This window comes from Pieris rapae, chromosome 14 (genome assembly GCF_905147795.1).
Source record: "Pieris rapae chromosome 14, ilPieRapa1.1, whole genome shotgun sequence".
Taxonomy (NCBI): Eukaryota; Metazoa; Arthropoda; class Insecta; order Lepidoptera; family Pieridae; genus Pieris; species Pieris rapae.
In genome coordinates this window covers 1,758,957-1,779,276 of record NC_059522.1, presented here as the reverse complement: position 1 = coordinate 1,779,276, position 20,320 = coordinate 1,758,957, and the positions used below count along the sequence as shown (strand labels likewise).

At 32.1% G+C, this 20,320-nt stretch overlaps 4 protein-coding genes across 4 annotated transcripts; all 4 read left to right on the top strand.

The window, feature by feature from the left end:
- The first annotated feature begins 11 nt into the window (after positions 1–11).
- LOC110999417 lies at positions 12–1,584 on the top strand. The gene is made up of 4 exons (XM_022268453.2): positions 12–250; positions 564–687; positions 1,091–1,301; positions 1,417–1,584. The coding sequence occupies exons 1-4, from the start codon at positions 62–64 to the stop codon at positions 1,526–1,528; spliced, it is 636 nt and encodes a 211-aa protein (XP_022124145.2). The 5' UTR covers positions 12–61; the 3' UTR covers positions 1,529–1,584.
- Positions 1,585–3,030: 1,446 nt separating this feature from the next.
- LOC110999400 (putative odorant-binding protein A5) lies at positions 3,031–5,726 on the top strand. Its single transcript, XM_045631127.1, has 5 exons — positions 3,031–3,071; positions 3,156–3,352; positions 4,322–4,442; positions 4,894–5,107; positions 5,526–5,726. The coding sequence occupies exons 2-5, from the start codon at positions 3,167–3,169 to the stop codon at positions 5,671–5,673; spliced, it is 669 nt and encodes a 222-aa protein (XP_045487083.1). The 5' UTR covers positions 3,031–3,071; positions 3,156–3,166; the 3' UTR covers positions 5,674–5,726.
- A 3,818-nt stretch (positions 5,727–9,544) lies between these two features.
- On the top strand, positions 9,545–11,811 carry LOC110999401 (putative odorant-binding protein A5). The gene is made up of 5 exons (XM_022268430.2): positions 9,545–9,692; positions 9,887–10,094; positions 10,581–10,704; positions 11,012–11,213; positions 11,482–11,811. The coding sequence occupies exons 1-5, from the start codon at positions 9,685–9,687 to the stop codon at positions 11,630–11,632; spliced, it is 693 nt and encodes a 230-aa protein (XP_022124122.2). The 5' UTR covers positions 9,545–9,684; the 3' UTR covers positions 11,633–11,811.
- Positions 11,812–13,382: 1,571 nt separating this feature from the next.
- LOC123689736 (protein D1-like) lies at positions 13,383–16,053 on the top strand. The gene is made up of 4 exons (XM_045631128.1): positions 13,383–13,566; positions 14,142–14,265; positions 14,930–15,143; positions 15,929–16,053. Exons 1-4 carry the CDS (start codon positions 13,387–13,389, stop codon positions 16,041–16,043), a joined length of 633 nt encoding a protein of 210 aa, XP_045487084.1. The 5' UTR covers positions 13,383–13,386; the 3' UTR covers positions 16,044–16,053.
- Positions 16,054–20,320: the final 4,267 nt, after the last annotated feature.

Sequence of the window (20,320 nt, the reverse complement as noted above, 5' to 3'; positions counted from 1 at the left end):
ATTGTTTTAAGTCGAAGCAACCATTCTATTGACGAAAAAGTATTTTTTTTAATTCGGAAAAATGCGATTATTGTTCAGTATATTATTTGTAATACTAGGATCATCTGGGATATTGGGAGCATTGCCTCGCACCTGCTCCTGTATACCAGGATTCTTAAAGGCCAAACTAGGACTGTCTGCTCCAATCGCCTTCAAGAAGTTTGGAATTACTCCGACATTCTTGCCAGACCCGCCTAAGGACAAGCTAAAGGTAAGATTTTAAGTTTGACTTGATTTCATTATATTTGATGATATTTCATCATTTGATTGTAGTTGATTGTTTTTAAATATATTTGATTGTATTTGACCGGAAAATAAAAGGAACGATATGGATTTATGTAATAAACACATTATTGAATGAATTTGCTGCACGAGCCTAGTTTAGTGTTTAATTCATCCAATCTTTAAGTTATTTCATTAGGAATTGTGTTCTGTTTATTATTAAGATTCATAGTATTAAGGTTGGTTAAAAATTCCTAATTATTAATTTACGACTGAATATTAAAACAAAACTATTTTTTCAGAGTTCTTTTATGACAGCAGATGTGGAGTTAGGAAATTTCATTGATCCACTCAGAACTATAGACACGAAGTATATTTCATATCCACGTGGAAAGAGTGACGTCAAATACACGTTATTCCTCGTTGGTAAGTTGAAGATATTTTATTAAAGAGATATTATTAGTGGACAATTAGTTTTTAATAGAATTGCATCAAAGTCAGTACGCAATATTATCAATTTCAATACGAGCTAGGTCTGGATAGCCATAGTTGCTCAATTTAGTTCATTTCTTATTCATTGAAATCGGTTTTTGTTTATTTTTTGTTTGGTTTCTTAAGTTTATTTTTTTTACTAGTGTTTTTTTTGTTTTGTCAAATAGTTGTTTTGTTTTGTTTAATATTCGATCTCTTCCTGTCTGTCATGTTTGCCTATAAGAGCCTGTCACATTTAAAATTGTTTTAGTGATTTTTTTTAGCGATGTAACAGTGTGCCATGCGTTGGCATTTTTATCAATAAAATAAAATAAAAAATACTTTCTATACATTATAGATTTTGATGGACAGCAAGGTCCTCCTCCGAACGCACACCTCATAGGCATGTATGTGAATGTACCAAACAGCGAGAACTTATTGATTGGGGGTGACATAGCTGTACCTTTCATTCCACCTGTGCCTCATTTAGGAACTGGTGTTCACAGACTAGCAGCTCTCTTGTATGAGCAGAACGACCACATTGACCCTGATCAAATGGAATTGATGAAGTATGACATTGGTTTCTTATTATTATTTAAAAAAATTTGGTATTTTCTCTAGTTATCCGTATTGTCTTGTCTAAGTGGCTGAATGCAATATGTGAATGTATTTATAATATTACAGATTGATAAAAACTCGTGTTATACAACTGCAACCAATCGTCAAGAAGTACAATCTTAAACCTGAGCCTGTAGCGGGGACTTTCTACACGACTGAACTTAAACGATGCGGATAAAGAAATATTATATAATATTTTTGTAACTTTTAAAATAAACGTATGTTATAAAAACTAACATTAATAAGATTTTTAATAACCTATGAATGGATACAAAACTTCAAGAACCTTCAAGAAAATGATATACTCCTACATTGGTTCTTCCTATCTGTAGAAATTATTTATGTCTAGCTACTTTAAACATATGCATTTACATTTTAACAACATAAAAACTTTGTATAATATATATAATAAATTTGTTAGGTTTCGTTAAGTAAAACAATATCTACGCAATTCCAATATTTTTTGATATTTGAGGTGGGAATGGCATCCACCATAAATTATGAGGGTTTCAAGTCACTTCAGATAAAACCACTAAAACCAGAACCCTGATGGGGTTCACCTGCAGTTGCTCTCAGTGACTCTCGGGTTCCCTGCCGTATTCTATCGGAGGAAATTGGCTCTTCTAGCGTTCTGGGTCATTATAATATTGCGACCAACAAAAATGACTTGCATTTTTCACATGACGTCGTGGGTAAAATTTATGGTTTCTGTGGTGGAAGGGTTTTTTAGATTATTGTTATATTGTCATTTGTTTTATAAATGAAAACGGATACGTATGTATCGTATATAATTATATATATTCACATGATAGATATTAACTATCACAGTATTAAACATAATTTGCATTTACAATAAAATACACATACACTAGCTGTGCTCTGCGGTTCTACCTGTCTTAATTTGGTCCGTGCTCCATTTAGGAGGTATTTACTTCCTGATATCGATCTTAAGAAAGCGCATTCAACCAATTTTACAACAACATCAAAAATCTATGCTGAATAATATAAGTGTTGTAGATATACGCTCTCACTTTACATTGCGGAGGATATTTGTTCTCTTCGCGTCAGGACGCTTGAAGGTATCTTCTGATAAGGCGTAGACGGTGATGAACAACGCGGGATGTCCCATAGCGGATATGCTCTTGACTCGTAACTCGTGATTGAGCACATAAGTGATTCTAACTGCCATCATGATGGCTGGCTCGGCGGCAGTGACATCTCGTAATGGAATACTGAGATACTTAAAAAAGTTCTTTAAACAGGATATTTCTCTAGCATAGTACTCAACCCTTCTGGTCTCTCGCTGTCCAACACAGGGAGGATGACTCGCTGGCACAAACCGCGAAGGAGAAATCTGACTTTTTGGGATGATGGGAGGTCACAATCAAAATTTGTTTAAATGCGTTGAGCAATATAAACATAATGGTAATAGGATTTGTGTGTGGTGCATGGAATGCGTTTAAACTCGGCGTCTTGTGTCACAGATGATTTTAGACAAGGAGAAAAAAAAATCAACTTATTTAAGTTTTTGAAAATAGTATCGCTATTTTAAAACTAAGTTACACAAAATAAATATGTATATAATTTGCAAAAATGATAAGGTATATTTATGATGGTATGTAAATTATACAAAGATACATGTTGAGTAGTAAGTATATAAGTAAATTAGAATGTTACTACTTACTATTTTGTGTTCCTTTTGAAGTTGTGTTACTGTGAAGGTAAGGATTATTTTGATGTTAAAAGAAGCTCTGACGGCTTCAAAATGTATGTTTCTGTATGGCTAATACGCCCCTTATTTTCAGCTTAGAGGAAAATGCTTTTACTACTATTTTTAATAGCAATACATGGAACTATTGGGGACCGTGACCGCAACAGAGAGTGCACATGTATTGAAAACTACTTAAAAGCAGAAAAAACTAATTTAAGTGTGTCTGAGGCGTTTGAGAAATATGACATTACTCCTAAATACTTACCAGACCCGCCGGAATACTTATTGGAGGTAAATAATATTTGTTTTACAAAAATTCTAATTATATTTTTTTAAACAATAAAATACCCTAATCTAAACTAGATCAAAAACATAACATTTCCCAAAAAATTATAGACAGAACAAGACTAATATCAAAATATTAACTGAGATATATCACAGTGTAAATAGCAGTTAAATTCAGTATTAATAGACAGGCAAGCCATTCTTCAGTTCCTGGGTCCAAAAGCATATCTCAAAACTATTTTCTCGTTTTGTTCGTGCTGGAATCTACAAGTTGTTGAAGCATAATCCACATACTATAAACATCACTGAATCATCTCCGAATCTTTACTCAGATTAATTACCATTCGGCTCATTACCATTTCTAAAGCTGCTGAAACAAGTTGGATGAGGTTGAGTCCCTTGTCGCCTCTTTCAATAGGTGTTTGGTGACTGTAGACTGAAAAATCAGTGGCAACACCAGCCTTTGCCTATGATTTATGTCTCTGTATCGTGATATTTTGAGAAATAGGCAGCCTTTTGGTGTAAACAGCGTCGACATTGAGGGATTCAGGGATTAGCGTCTCAAGCAGGCCAACTTTTAAGAATATCTTAAATAATATAATTTGTTATATTTATTGGCTTGTTAAATAGCCTACATAGGAGATAAAAACCGCTTGGCAATAGTTCTAATTATATTGTTGCTAGGAAATGTTGTCAATATGTGTGTAATGGTAAATCACAAAACAGATTTTTATTTTATTTTTTACTTATATAACTTTAATGACGTTGTGGTTTATAACATTTTCCTTTGAATAATTGTTATGTAGAAGGAGGAAACTTGCTGAGTTTCTTTCCCGTTCAGCTCAAAACAAGGCCTCCTGGTAGTTTTGCGAACGGATGTCCTAGTCTTGCTCTTTCGTAAACGTTTTTGACATTCTTAAGCATGCCTTAAGACGCATCTTAACTGAATAAACGAATTTTGATTTTGATTTTAAGGGCAACCTGCTTTCAGCTGATGTTCATCTAGGTAACTTTGTACCACCTATCAGAACTGGCGAACCAGAGATAAAATATTCGAAAGGAAAAAATAATGTTTATTACACCATATTTATAATAGGTAAGTTGTTCTTTTTTTCCGCAATAGTCATTTATTAACAATTCGTTGCATACATAACATACAGCAGACATAATTTAAGGAATAGAAGGGAAACTGGCGGCCTTACCGCTTTTAAGCGCTTCCAGGCAAGCTTAAAATTGTTATAACTTTTATAAAAAATATAACCTACACCTGTATTACTACTATTAAAAATAATTGGGCTTCATAAATTCTTCTTATTGGACTTAAAAATAATAAATGTATAGAACTTTAGCATGTCATCATTAATAGAGAAGCTAAAACTACGTGGGCACAATTGTCTCCCTTGTGAGATACCTCTTGCAATTATCGTTACTGTATTCTAAAACAAATCTGTTTCGCGTTCATTTGCTAATAGCCAAGAATGAAGCATTTTGTATCTGACACACGCCATACCCACAATACACGCAATACTTAAAAAATATATTTTCAGATATTGATGGCCCAGGCAGTAGCCCTTCAAAAAGCTATATAGTCAGCCTTAATATTAATGTACCCAAGAGCGAGAATAACCTTATTTTATCGGGAGACTCTCTTGTACCTCTGAGCGCACCCATGGTCAATCTTGGCAGCGGAATTCATCGTATAGTTGGGTTGCTGTACGAGCAGAAAGGACGGATAAACCCTGAAAAAAGAGAATTATATGAGTGAGATATAAACTAATATCAGTACTCCGTTTTTATCATAGACAAATATAGAATTGGTGATTCATATTGTATATAGAATTTTTTTTTAATTTAAATTGAGTTATGAGGTGCGATTCACGCACATGATTTAGCCAAACGCGATGATAGATTCTAAATTATCGATGTATAGTATAACTATATATATATATAAAAGTTAAAGTACCCGATAGAATTCAATATTTCATAAAAACTCCAGGTCAGGTATCTAAGAGCTAAGAAAAAGGTGACTTTAATGTAGACATAATGGAAATGTATTGAAATATGTAACACTATTTATGTATTCATATTTCGAGTGATTTACAGTTTCCAAAACAGACAGTCTACCTTTTGGACGTTGAGTTAATTATAGCTATTAATTAAACCAATAAACACTTTTTAGGCTGGCAAGAACAAGAAGTATAAACCTCTCGAACTTCACAAAGAAATACCGCCTTATGGACCCCGTAGCTGGCAACTTCTATCGGACTGAACTCGACCACTGTGAGAAAGCCGAGAACGAAGGTCTGATCGATGATGTAAATGAATGAACGATTGTGTAAATAAGTCTTCTGAATGAAGAAGATGATTCAAATTGCAATAATTAAATAAAGATATCAATGTCAATTTATTTATCCCATTTTTATTTCTCCTACATAGAAAGCTGGTGAAGTATGCCGTAATGAGTTTTTTTCCAAGGAGGATTTTACCCTAAAAAAAGTTTTGTTAATAAAACCTTAAAAATATTTGGTTGTATAGGTACACAATAAATAAAAAACTAACTTACGATGTGTCAGGAAATTGTAATGTTATAAAATTATACTTCAAACTCATTTTTTTAACTCTTTATTTTTTGGTTGCTGGTCTAATTATTTCCCTTGCCAGCTTGCTTATGTTCTAATATAGTTGATGTGTATTTAGTGATGTCATATTTTCTTGTATAATTTTTAGCATAAAAGTTGTTTTAGAACTAAATAAAGATATGGTTAAAGGAATAATGTAAGCGAGAATTTTAAGAAGTAAAAGTTTCTATGAGAGAACTATTATTTTAAGACTGCATTTACAATCATTGTATTATTAATTCTACAAAAAAATTGAATACTAATTAAAAGTACATAATCCCTTTCCCGACTATTGATAGAAATTCTATTCTGCAATACGAGGCAAATAGTTTTAAGCTACTAGGAACTTATATTTATTTAACGTATCATATCATACGTTGATGAACCCAATTCATATTAATGTTTAAAATTCGTCATAATATGCGTATGACGTACATAGATAAAAACTAATTAACTTTACAGATAACAGCTAACGATTAAAAAAGAACAAAATATCTTGCGTATTTTTCATTTCATATTTAATTATAATAATTGTCATTCAATTAAAAAAACATCTTTGAGAGCATATTAGATATTATTATACATTGACGTAATCACACATTTCGTCTTCGGAGCTATCAGAATTCTCGTAGGCTACCTTCTACCTTATCCTGGAAACTTAGCGGTAGAGTAAGTTTCCGGATATTGGAGGAATCCTCCTAAACTCATATTCATCATCATCTTGGATTCCTCCAAGTCATGATATATTTTAAACTTAGCTAATTTGACAATCATAGTCGTCACCATAAAATGAAGAAAAAAAAACATTTAAAAAAAAACATTTTTTTAACGCATTAAAGTTATGTATTATTGTAAACTTGTAATAATTTAAACATAATTTAAATTTAACCGATGTTTCTATTAAATAAAAAATCTAAACGTTCGTAATAAAAAGACAATACTAAATAAAAACATACTATAAAACGAAGTTTTTCTGCTGGTTAGCGATAAACAAAAATATTGCGTAGGTTTTCATGTGGTTTCAGCAATGAGGTCCGCTTGCGTAGGTCGGTTTACAAAAGGCGGTAACAACTTATTCGCCGGGACGGGTCGCTAGTAATTATTATAATTACAATATGTTTTACATAATTATTGAATTGGGGCCGAAATTGCGCTTTATATGGAGTACCTACTGATCTCACCCCTTGGCGGAGGCTCCCCAGTACCAGCTCCTTCAACTTGACCGTATTCAACGAAGAGCGGTTCGAATTGTCGACGACCGTCAATCATCCCTATACGAGCGGCTTGATCCTTTAGCATTGCGTAGAGATGTGGGGTCACTCTGCATCTTCTACCGCATTTACCATGGAGAGTATTCAGAGGAGTTGTTCGGACTAATACCTGCAGCTGAGTTTAATCACCGGACGTCAAGGCAAAATACAAAACACCATCCGTATTACCTTGACGTCGTTCCACAACAAAGCGATTCTTAAGGCAATTTCTGCCGAAGTATTCCCGAACAAATTCGACTTAGGGTCCATGAAAAGAGAGTACAGATTATTAAAAGGCCGGCAACGCACTCGTGAGTCCTCTGGCATTGAGAGTGTCCATGGGCGGTGGTGTCACTTATCATCATGTGAGCCTCCTGCCCGTTTTCCCCCTGTTAAAAAAAAATTGGGAACATTTTCCTTATTTGCATATTTAAATACATAGTAATCAGTCGACAATAATATATTAGCGTCTGGATGTGATAAGGTAAATTTTATGTTAAATGTATGTAAACGTTATAGATATATTGCTTTTAAATAATAGATGTACTAGTCGATGCCCGCGTCTTTATACTGTTTAACCAAAGAGATTCTAAGGAAATATTGAAAGAAGCGGTAATATACCTTGATTTTATTTAGTAATAGACACTATATAGTTTTTCTTTAAAATATTATCTTTGTTTTGTTTAATGTTTGATTACAGTTTTGTTTTTTATCAATTAATATATTTAATCTGTTTTAGCTTTGTATATTGTCTAAATGTTTTCTTTTATAATAACGATATGTGCAAGTGTAAGATTACTTAATAATTAATAAAAAAAGGCGGTCGTACAAAGTACACATGTCAGAAGTAAATCTTCTTTGTAAATTAATTATTAATACTAAGTTTAATTCTACAATAGATGATCATGTACCAGTATATGATCACTCAATGTATTTGTTTTATCTATATTTACACTGTTTACACATTGTATACATGTTAATGATAATATAAATAAATAAATAATCTGCGTTGACTGCACAAGACGTTATACAACAGAATTTCCATCTTGAGTTCTAATTTGTAACTACTAAACGAATACATCCACCAATAAGGTGTATGTTTCTCGATCTCCCTTTCGCGCTTTCTTCGACAAAATTGCTGCGTTCCATTAAAATTGTACCCTCAAGAAGTTTCACTTCAAAAAAGTACTCAAATAACGCTTAACGTACATAAACCAGTACTCAAATAAATGGGCGCACGAGAAGAACCAGCAAGAAAGTTTTAGTCTTTCTTTTCAATTGATGAGAATCTCAATCTTTTCTGACTGTTTTATTATATTTTTTATTTGATCATAATTTCTAAAAGATTATATAAGAGAAAAATGAAATCACAACTTACACATAACACATACATATAAATACACATACATATCGATTATATTAGACCATAATCAAGCTAGCAAAGGAAAAATAAAACAAGCAACCACAAAATCATAACTTAAACTGTAATAATAATAACTTAAACTAAATGGAAACTTAAACCTCATTAAGAGCAAGGTAAACAATGTTACGGTAAGTTGGAAGGTTGATGTAAAATATATCAATGTTAGAAACGAAGTTGTAAGAGCAAGATAGCCCATTCGCTGGACCTATTAAGTAGCAGATAGGCGTAGGTAGTTTTAGTAGCTATAGGATTTAGTGGATTAAGGCAATAGTGGACGAGTTGTCCCTTTCCTTCTCGCTTAGTTTGGATTAATACAGTAAACAAACAATATCTTTATTCATCCAGGTGAACAAGTACACTTATGAACGTCAAAAATATTAATTAATTGTAAATTTACATTTACTACCAGCTCGCAAGTCAAGGGCGTAGAGCGGGCAAGAAGAACTGGCAAGAAACTTTACTTTTCTTTTCAATCGCCAAGTAGTACCTGTATTTAATATCTGGTTGAAGTACTATTTGTTACTTGTAAATTTTAGTTAGATGGTTTTTGACTACGCAGTGAACTGTTTGATAATATTTTTCTTTTGGGAAAACCAGGAAGGCGGTAAACTTTGTTGTTATCATCATTTGTTGTTGGATCTTAAACAGTGGACATAGAAGATGAAATCTTCGAGTCTGTAGACTTTATACTTCCTACTAAATACGATCTGGGCCACTAACTAAAATATACCCTAGCCTTAAAGGAGAGTAACGATATAATAATGTAACCACAATAATAAAATGACAGTATTTTTATTTTAACACTATTAATATATTTAAATACTTTACACTATTGTCGTGTTTTTTTCTTAAAGATAAGGCTTTATTACCTAATATAAATAATGATACATAATATTAATCGAATATATAAGTTGGCGATCGCTAGTGGTGCATTCTAGCTTAGTTCGTTAAATTGTCTCAAAGCCAATTCGCTAATAGTTGGTAATTTAAACGTTCAGTTTATTATTTTATATCTCTACCGGATAGAATTAGGAACATTCATTATCAATGAATCTGTAAGTACCTAAGATAAGATGATAAGTCATATCAAATGCCTGGTATTGGTCGGTCAAAACTAAAGCTATTCATGCGAATATTTATATATATATATATATATATATATATAACAGAGTATTTATATAATGGGCGTTTTAAATTTTGTCAAAGCAGTAGTTGGTTTTAGACTAATGATTATCATTCAAAATTCCAGAACTATCAAAATGGTACTGCTTCTCTATGTGCTGTTACTTACTCAAGCAGTTCTAGGAAGTAGTAACTTAGATAGCTGTGGCCAAGATTGTACTTGCATATCAGGGAATTTAAAGTCCGAAAAATCTTCTTCAAGTGTCCCTGAGGCATTTAGAAATTTTAACATAACTCCGGACTACGTAGAAATCGCACCAAAGCATTTTCTAGAGGTATTATCAATTTTGTCTGAATGGAAAAAAGAAATAAAACACTATACAATAAAAAGGATATTTATGTAAACACTAGCATTCATTTAAACTATTGTACATAAATATAATTTTTACAATTCTTGTAACCAAACTCTTTCTAAACGGTTCGACTGATATTAACGAATTTCTTGCGTAACTCTTACCTATATTGTTATATCCCTTTATGAATTTATTTTAATTTAAAATTTAATTTAATCATTAAAATTTTTGCACATACTTTTTTAGAAATGTAGATTATTATAATTAATCGATAAACGATTTATTATTAAAAAAAATACAAAACTCTAAGCTTGCACGAAGTGAAATTCGTGTTTATCCGTAAAACATTGCTTTTATATTATATTTTAGCACAAAATCTTGTGTTTATGATTTTGATCGTTTTATAAACATTTTACGATAGTTACATATTATTTTTATATATCTGACTTTAACAGTTATATGTTTAAGGTGGACTATAAAACGGCAAGAGTTAATTTAGGGAATTTCATACCTCCTCTTAGACTTGTTGATGCTAAAACTGTAAGTTACAATAAAGGAAAAAAACGTGCATATTACACATTGCTATCGATCGGTGAGTACATTCCTCAATTACTTTGTTAAAAGACTACTACTAACACAATCGATTTTTTTTACGTATCATGTCGAAAAAAAAGGCCGACAACGCACTCGCGAGCCCTCTGGCATTGAGAGTGTCCATGGGCGGCGGTAACATCGGTTAACATCAGGTGTAGGCTCCTGCCCGTTTGCCCCCTGTTCTATAAAAAAAATAGATTTCTCTACCTAGATTTTTGATTTTTTTTTCACCGTTTGATAACCAGCAGATGTATAAAACAATGATTAGTTTTCTAGTACGCAATAATTTAAAACTTACTTTTTAGACTTTGATGGTGAATCAAATGGAAAAGTTATCGACCTTCTGATGAATATAAGGGATTTGGAGAAGGTAGTACCAACATCTGGAGATGTGATAGTCTTGTTTACTCCGCCATTACCTGCTTTAGGAAGTGGAGTCCATCGTCATGGAAAATTGTTGTACGAGCAAAAAGGACATATTGATACAAACCGACTAGATCTTTTAAAGTAAGTACTACTTATTTTTGAAATTGGTTAAAAAAAGGAATGAAATTAGTGTATCCTGATTAAATATACCACATATGCATAATAACCACTCGGTTATTATGGCATATGTGGACAGAGTCCTCATGGCGATAATCTTTTAACATGCTCTGTGGTATATATGTCGCAAACAACTAGCTTAATTAGCCGTTTAATTATCAGCCTAGCCTTTGCCGTAGCAGTAGCCGTGAGTCGAAAACATTAGTTTACAGTAAGTGTATATTATTTTCAGATTATCGAGATATCCAGTAATACCTGACCTTACAAAGTTCGCGAAGACCTATCACCTTGGAAACCCCATCGCTGGTAACTTGTATACAACGGAGTTGAGACACTGTGACAGTTCTGATGAATGTGCGGACAACGATGACAGTGTAGAATAATGTGAAAGATTATGTAAATTTCTGTCAAACTGCGATAGTGATCAAATAGTTATCTATATATGCAATATATATCTATATAAATATATATATATAATGCAATGTGATTCAAATGATAAATAATTCCTAATTTTTTTTTTGTGTGTATTTAAATAAATACCTAATTATAATAATAAAATTTAACATGGCTCTATTTTACTTATTTAAAAATGAGAAATAAAATTAATTCTATTTTATAAATTACCCCATAATACGTGTAAATTGTCCTATGTAAGAAAATTTTTATATAATATGGGGACGAACGTGCCTGCGGGACGCCCAAAAAATGCAGTCATCGCAGCCCATTGACACCCAACCATGTGAAGAATACGATACATTTATCGTATTGGCATAACTTATAGAAAGTTCTATAAGTTCTTTACTCTATGCTAAAATGTCCTATGTCCTACATTCATAGAAATAATTAATCTCAACCAAAAAAAGAATTAAATTTGTTCTACATTTGGCAGTTTTAGATTCAATTCATGACCACATAGGTACCAACCTCTTCTAATCAGTTTAAACAATTAGACAACATAAATTATGATGTGTACACAGCTGTGTATTCAGAATTTTTTACACAAAACCTGTATAAACCTAGCTAACACTGCAAGTTTAACTAAAACATTTTAAATTAGAAAAATGTATTTTGCTAATTGTGTATTTTATGATTGTGTAATTTTGTTTTTAATTTATTTTATTATTATTAATTACTAAAGATGTCATGTGGAACATGGTGTAATGATTGCAGCACCTTAAAAACTTGGCGATTAAAAAGAGTAGCGGGGAGTTTATAAGCAGTTCTTCTCTTCCCTTCTACGCTCTAGATTTGAGAACTGGCTGTAAATGTTAAATTAGAAGTATTTCATATACGTGGGTAGCACTGAAAATGTTTAGAAAATAAAAAACGGCTTAATGTAGAAAGTTGCCAATACTTTTATTGTTTTTCGAAGTAATCTCCGTTCCTCTATACACATCGTCCTCATGTACGTCAAAAACAGAAGTAAGCTACATAAATATTACTTATATAAAAAAATGATTTTGAATTTCAATAAAGTTGTCTTAAACTCTTCAATCAGTAGATCATGTTGGAGCGTCTTGATCAGCAAGGTAACATCTGGAACGGACTATCTGTCTTCACGGGTTTCTGTCCAACGCTTCTCCTGTAACAGTGTATAGTTTTGAGGACGTAGTATTGGTAAAACAGGTAACACCTGGCATGACTGTACCGATCACCATTAACCGTATTTAACGAAGTAGTCAAAATACTTGTCCCGTATTATCAGTGAATCCCATAATGTAAGAAGTTGGGAAGGAGATGACAAGACAGAAATTTAAGAGGAAGCTCTAAATGACTGCTATCTTCGGACAAAAATTGTTAAAATAGCTGTTAAACTGGCTTTTATCGGCTTTTGATTTTATAAGAATTTAGTCGATCAAATGCTGTAGTCTTAGATCTCGTAAATTTTTAGTAAATATTTTGTTTTTGTAATTAATAAAAAAAAACAAAATATTAGATTCAAACACAGCAAATGTGTGTATACAAATGATACACACATACGTACTAAACTACTAAATAAATAATTAACTAACTCAATTCAAATATTAACAATGTCAATATTTTATTTACCTTATTTGCGTATATGCTTTTATTCGAAAGGTATAATATAAAAAGAATGTGCGTAATTCATTACACTTGCCACTTGAAATAGAGCATAATGGTGCCTTTATTAGTTCTGATTTTGATCGTCGGAGCGCAAGGGCAATGTTGCAATGATTGCTCCTGTATTCCTGGAAGGTTTGAAGCTCCAAAATCGCAGTTTTCAGTACCAGACGCGTTCCGTAACTTCAATATTACACCCAATTATCTACCGATACCACCGCAGAAATTGATGGAGGTAAAATTATCATAATTTGTAAGATTTCTATCACAAGGCTTTTTAAACCCCGCCAGATTTTAGATTATAATTGTTGTTAAAATAATAAAAAATAAAATAGATCTTCAATAGATGGCGGTTATTGCTATAGTTTTTTTATAGAACTGGGGGCAAACGGGCAGGAGTTTTACCTGATATTCAGTGATACCGCCCCCCATGGACACTCTCAATGCTAGAGGGCTCGCGAGTGCGTTGCCGGCCTTTTAAGAATTGGTACGCTCATGAAGGAACCTAAGTCGAATTGGTTCGGAAATACTTCAGTGGGCAGCTGGTTCCACAAAGTGGTGGTGTGCGGCAAAAACTGCCTTAAAAACGCAGTTTATTATTATTATAACTTCTTCTGAAGCGATTCTAATTTTTGAGTAAAAATACTTACATAGAAGTCCACTGTCATTCCTAGGTTACAAACTCGTGAGTTCAATATACAGAAGTTGATCTAAAAATTTAAATCGAAAACCTTCCAAAAATGGAATATGTAGACCATATATTTTGTATTTGTATATGTATATTTTTACATAGTATTGTACTTTTTTTAGGCGCCTTTCTCTTCAGTAGATGTAAATTTGGGGAATTTCATTTCTCCTCTTAGGACCTTAGACCCCGATACGTTTTCCTTTGAAAATGGCAACGCTAACAAACTACACACATTGATAGTGATCGGTAAGTAAATTTTTGTTTTAAACTTTATCAACATTTTCCGTGTTTTATTTGTATATTTTTAAGTGTGTGTCTCGCCAATCGCCCTGCCGAATTGGCCCCAGCGATGTCTACTAAATGAATTACAAAATGTTTTTTTTTTATATGATGTTAAGTGATACCGCCGCCCATGGTCACTCTCGATGCTAGAGTGCTTGCGAGCGCGTTGCCGGCCTTTTTTTGTTATTTTATTTTTATTTTATTTTTATTTTTTGTACTCCTACAGCTAACACAAAATACATATAATATCAAACAAATACACCGAGAACATAGCCACAGATGGAATACATGATACGTTATAATAAAAAGATTTACAAAAAGGAACAAACAAACAAAGTATTCAATACAATTAACTAACTGACTGACTATTAAGCTTAATATAGCAATAAAGGCCAAAAAAGTAATTATTTCGTTTAACCACATCACATCATCATAAACGTTGTTTCAATTCTGTATACACTAACGTGAAAAAAAAATTATTTCATTTTGTCACATACAAATGTGACTATTTTAAATTATTTACAAAAATAAGTTAAAACTGTATAGAAATCACGTTAAATAATACAACAAACTAATTCGTAAGTATTATCATATTTAAGTTTTATATCCTATATTTGTTCGCTTCCAGACATTGATAGTCCAACGAATCTGCCACGTCATTATAGAGGCTTCGTTAACCTTTTAGTGATGAACCTTCCAAGCACACTGGACGTCTGTTTTGGTCATATAATTGTTCCCTTCACTCCAGCTTCTCCTGAAGTAGGGACCGGATTACACCGCATTATTGGGCTTGTGTACGAACAAGAACGCCCAATTAACACTGAAGACATTAATCTTTATAGGTGAGGTTATTGAGGTTAGGTTGGATATATTAAAATTATTAATAAGGAGGATAAGGAGGATAAAACTTGCTGAGTTTCTTGCCCGTTCTTCTCAGAACAAGACCTCCTGGTAGTCTTGCGAACGGATGGCGTAGTTTTGCTCTTTCGCGAATTTTGTAAACGTTTTTGACATTCATAAGCATGCCTTAAGTCGCTTCTAAACTGAATAAATACATTTTGATTGATTGATTGAAATTATTATTAAGCATGACCAATGCTGTAGAGCTGAGGTCCCGAAGAACGCGAAAACGACTCTGAAGGAATCTTTCATGAAGTCGTGTTGTACTGAGATGTTTTTGGTGCCTCGAGTGAGCCATCATCCATAGCTGCAAGTCATATATGAAATTTAAAAAAATCCAATCATAATATTGGAATCCCTGTGATCAATGAACGAGGAAATCCCCGTCGCTAGTTTTCGGTCGGTGAACTTTTTGCGTTGGGGACTTCCCCGTATAAGCCCAGAGTACAAATTCACGATCAGACGATACATGTGCTATGCATTACATTATTTGTTTCCCTGAGAAAGTTTTAATTTTCCTAAAGATAGCATTAATCTTCAACATACGATAGTGAGCTTAATAAGATCATATATTTAACTGAAACATGAATTGAATAAAAATAATAAAAACACAGTTAAAGTTATTCTGTGGCCTACTTTTAATGAACGTATAACTGTTACCCTGCCAGCAACAGAAAATAAACTACCGCAGGTGTACAATTTAATTGACGACTTTATTGATTGATAGGTTGGCGAGGAGCCGTATTATAACGCGCATAGCTGATTTCGCAAAGACCTATGGCCTCGGAAACCCAGTCGCTGGCAACTTCTTTACAACGCAACTTAGTTACTGCAACAATTAAGAACCTATTAAAGACACAAGTAATAATAACATCTAAATTCATAATTTATCTGTTTCCGAATAAAGTCAATTCAAAATATAACATTTTTATTACTTTATTCGAAAATCAATTGGCTTTTTTTTTATATTAAACTACACGGATTATGCGAAAGATTGCTTGAGACAGCTAAAGATTAAAAAATAGTGTATTGGTATAAATATATTAAGATTTAAGATTTCATCTCAGTTCATGTCTTTTGTCATATTTTATGGAATTAAATAAGTATTTATTTTTATTAAATAAATATTACTTTTTTACCATTTCGAAGTAACTTATATACCAAATTCAATTTTCAAATTCAAGATTCAATTCAAAAATCATTTATTCATGTAAAATAAATGTAATTCATTTAAATGATTCTTATTTTACATTTACTGCCAGTTCTCATATCAAAGGCGGAAGAGAAGAACTGGCAATAAACTCTCCGCCATTTTTTAATAAAGGTATTAACTAAAGTTACTTCGTGCTTTTAAGCTCTGAGCCAAAACAGCTCAGTCATTGAAACACAATATTAAAATAGAATAAATATAACCCCGTACACAAACATGGTGAACGAAGAATAACATTTATTTAAGATTAATAAATCACTCAAGGCGCTAAGAAAATATTGGTTCAAAACGTTTATGGAACGAACTTTAGTTCATACTAAACGGTTTAGTATAAAATTCTAACAAGATGCATAAACACAAATATGTTTTAACCGGTGCTCTAGGCCGACATTTGAAAATATCTCGCCTGTTTTGTGTTGCCCCGATAACAGTTACGCCAAACGGAATAAAATATTCGAGACTTTATGGTATTTTAAGCGGATCAATCGTGCTAGCCTTGAGTAAGTTTACCTTTTTTTTATTAATTCATATAAGTTGATTTGGTAAAATTATTGGTATTAAATATATATATATTAAAAGTATATTTACGTTAACATTTTAATACAAGCAACATTTCTGACTGACCACGATATGAAAAAAAGAAAAATAGACAGAAGAAATTAGAAATTTTATAAACAGAAATTTATAGAGATGTTCTGATGGTCAGAACACAGTAATTCATTTTAGTAATAAAAAAATTAATTGATTGATTCTCAACTGAAATGGAATGTGCACATTTTTTAAAATTATTTTATTAGTAAAATTAATAGCAGTGTAGGTCCAGAATGCCGCTGCTTTCCTTTCGGTAAGCATGATATCTTCAAATATTACACAAAATTTCTTATTTTCCAGCAATCATAATGTTAGTCAGCTTCAGCGTTGATCTGTCTGATACAGAACATTCGATTCGTGGAAAAACTATTACTTCCCGGGCAGTGTGGATTACTAACATTACCCTCATTACAGCTATAACATTTGTCGGTGTGTATGACGCACGCGGAAGATTGAAATACGTTATTCATGCCTTGAATCTGATCGAAAAGGTAATATTATAAAATAGTAAGACTAACTGGTGTAGTGGTCTTGCAGGTTATAGAGCCCTGCAAACTGCACATAGACGCAGTGATTCTAATGCCAAGATCTATAGAGCGCACTTACACTGCTGAGAATTAACTTTTGAGTTAAGTTGGTATTTATAGAGCAAATTGCGAATCTCTCTGAGTGTTGGCTTAGCTTAATCTCAAGTCCACGAAATAGACGACTTACCACAAACTTTGACTAAGCCTAACAAAAATAATGGCCTAACAAATAAATTTTCTGAAGGTTACTTGTAAATTTCTTTTTTATTGTAGTTGCAATAATAAAATAAATAAATAGAAGATAAATCTGTACCGTTTTAGACGTTTAAATATTTGTTATTGTTAACTTTTTTAAAGGATAATAAAGAAGGTATTCCATGAAATGAAACATCACTTTGTATTTTATCATTTTCTATCTTAGCTTTTGTTTAGCCTCCGCCGTTAAAATACTAAATCATAGCTTACACTAAGCATAAGTAAAGTAAAAAATTCGTAAGTAAAGTTTGAGCTAAGTCAAAGCGCTCTTAAGATTTTGCCCTTGACGAGGCAAGACCTCGTCAAGCCTGTTGCTCTAACCGTAGTATTTACACATTGAAACTTCTATTTTCTGTGTTTTTTGACCCATCCAGAAAGCAAATGGGCAGCTCCAACCCTGCCCTAACTTCAGTCTATTTTGTTATTTAGGCAATACTTCTCCATGTACTTCATCAACCATTCAGTTTGGCTACAGATGATTATTATGTAATGTAAAGACCTTAAGCTTGAAACAGGAATATTTTAAAACATATTTCAACCTAAAACTTGTTTCAGCTTAAGTATGAAATTGGAGCTAACGTTCCAAACAGTTGGAGCAAGCGTTCAGAACGAGAAGAGTTTTTGACACTCTACGCCTGCTATGCACTAATCAGTACTCTTGTAGCTCTAGACGAGTATACAGATATATCTAAGGAAATTATCGCGAATTACGATGGTACTTATTTAAAAACAAAAATATACTTTTTTTTTAAGTTCGCGATTTATTTATTTTTGAAAGTAAGGTTTTTCAATAATTGATTGAATTCAAAAATAATTTTAATATGAACTTTTATATTATATAAATCCGAAATAAGGCAAAGTTATTACTTTGCCTTATTACCACAGCTAGTTTTTAATTATAATTTTCGTGCCAATTTTAGCCATTATATTTAAGGTTAGTTTTTATATAGAGCTGGCCTATAGGTTAATTTAATATTTTTAGTAAAATTGATAGGAATGATTTCTACCTTCTCTATTGGATATTTGATCCGTGAGGTTTTGCTACTACAGTTCACATTACTTGCGACTGAGGTCAAAAATTTACTCAAACAGATGAATGATAAATTGCAGGATATTAAAGGTAATAAATTTTACTTTTATTGCACAAAACAGTTGTGTTTATATCATGTCAGACGTTAATTATAGCGATCTATACTCTCTGGTAAATACAAATTATCTGTGGATGTACTTTGTGTTTGCCGCCATTTATAAAATTTTCTTAATTGACATGATATTAATTCGGTTAACACATGATAATATAATAACTAATTAAACTACATTTTAATCGTACTTAATAATGATTTTAGATAGACTTGATGATCGAGAGAGTACTTTGTACTTGAACTCTAACAAAATTAAATCCAAAAATATAAATAGGGTTATTGATTCGATGACTATGGAATACAAAAGATCGGGTACGTACTCTACGGGATTTTTAAGGCGAAATTAGATAATTATCACTGATTTAATTCAAAACTCTTGTTAAATGTAAACTAAAAAAACGTTTTAAAAACATGTATTTCAAATCCTTGCGATTGCACCAGTTAAAATATTTATGGCGCCTTTGCGTTACAAACAATTGTATGACTCAAAAATTGTCTATTAAAAGTTTCTTGCCCTCTCAACGCCCTTGACTTGCGAACTGGTAGTATATTTAAATTTAGAATCAATTTTATAAAAATTCTGTTGACATTCATAATTAGTGTACTAGGTATATGAATAAAGTTGTTTTTAAGTTTCAGTTTATTTACTTCTCTTTATCATCACAATCTTTAGTCAGTGATTAAATAAAGCCGTGGAAGTTACGTAATCTATTATATTAAATTCCCTCTTCCTTTCGGCATTTTATTTACACACAAAATTATAAATGTATAACTTTTTGTATTAATAATTTGGTTTTAAATTAGATTGAATCATCAAATGGGCATATTTGACTTGAAGCTCTTATTGAACTCACTTCTTATTGGACACATTAATATTTTTCAAGTGTGCATTATGTTTCAGAAAAAGAAGTGAATCAAAAAGTCACACAATTAGTTCGGGAGCTGGTTAACATATATACCTCTATATGTGATATTATAGAACGACTTGGTACCAAACATGAACCATTACTTCTCCTTTTTTTAGGTTCTTTCTTCCTCTATATAGTTATTATACCGTACTATCAGATATTTTTGAACATATGTAAGTATACGAACTTTTGAATAATTAAAATATCAGAATATATTATAAGTGATACAAATTTTTACTAAGCAACGGGTTTAAATAATTTAAAAACACAGAGTAAAAAACACAAAATACTTAAAGAAAGTTGATTTGAGTGGCTATATCCTGTAACACTGATTTTTGTAAGCCTGACACGGCTGTCAGAGACACACGCAAAACTATTTAATGATGAACCTAATATAAATTAAGAATGTGGTAATACGAAATATGAAGGAATGAAAAACAAATTTTCGCGTTCTACGAAATTATACGAATTTCTACAAAATGAGTT

Bases quoted from the DNA above. Each gene is read 5' to 3' on its own strand.
- LOC110999417 (XM_022268453.2), top strand. From the start codon at position 62: ATGCGATTATTGTTCAGTATATTATTTGTAATACTAGGATCATCTGGG. The intron at 251-563 runs GTAAGATTTTAA...CTATTTTTTCAG, and splicing joins CGCCTAAGGACAAGCTAAAG to AGTTCTTTTATGACAGCAGA. The intron at 688-1,090 runs GTAAGTTGAAGA...TATACATTATAG, and splicing joins ATACACGTTATTCCTCGTTG to ATTTTGATGGACAGCAAGGT.
- LOC110999400 (XM_045631127.1), top strand. From the start codon at position 3,167: ATGCTTTTACTACTATTTTTAATAGCAATACATGGAACTATTGGGGAC. The intron at 3,353-4,321 runs GTAAATAATATT...TTTGATTTTAAG, and splicing joins CGCCGGAATACTTATTGGAG to GGCAACCTGCTTTCAGCTGA. The intron at 5,108-5,525 runs GTGAGATATAAA...AACACTTTTTAG, and splicing joins GAAAAAAGAGAATTATATGA to GCTGGCAAGAACAAGAAGTA.
- LOC110999401 (XM_022268430.2), top strand. The intron at 10,095-10,580 runs GTATTATCAATT...TATATGTTTAAG, and splicing joins CACCAAAGCATTTTCTAGAG to GTGGACTATAAAACGGCAAG. The intron at 11,214-11,481 runs GTAAGTACTACT...TATTATTTTCAG, and splicing joins AACCGACTAGATCTTTTAAA to ATTATCGAGATATCCAGTAA.
- LOC123689736 (XM_045631128.1), top strand. From the start codon at position 13,387: ATGGTGCCTTTATTAGTTCTGATTTTGATCGTCGGAGCGCAAGGGCAA. The intron at 14,266-14,929 runs GTAAGTAAATTT...GTTCGCTTCCAG, and splicing joins ACACACATTGATAGTGATCG to ACATTGATAGTCCAACGAAT. The intron at 15,144-15,928 runs GTGAGGTTATTG...ATTGATTGATAG, and splicing joins GAAGACATTAATCTTTATAG to GTTGGCGAGGAGCCGTATTA.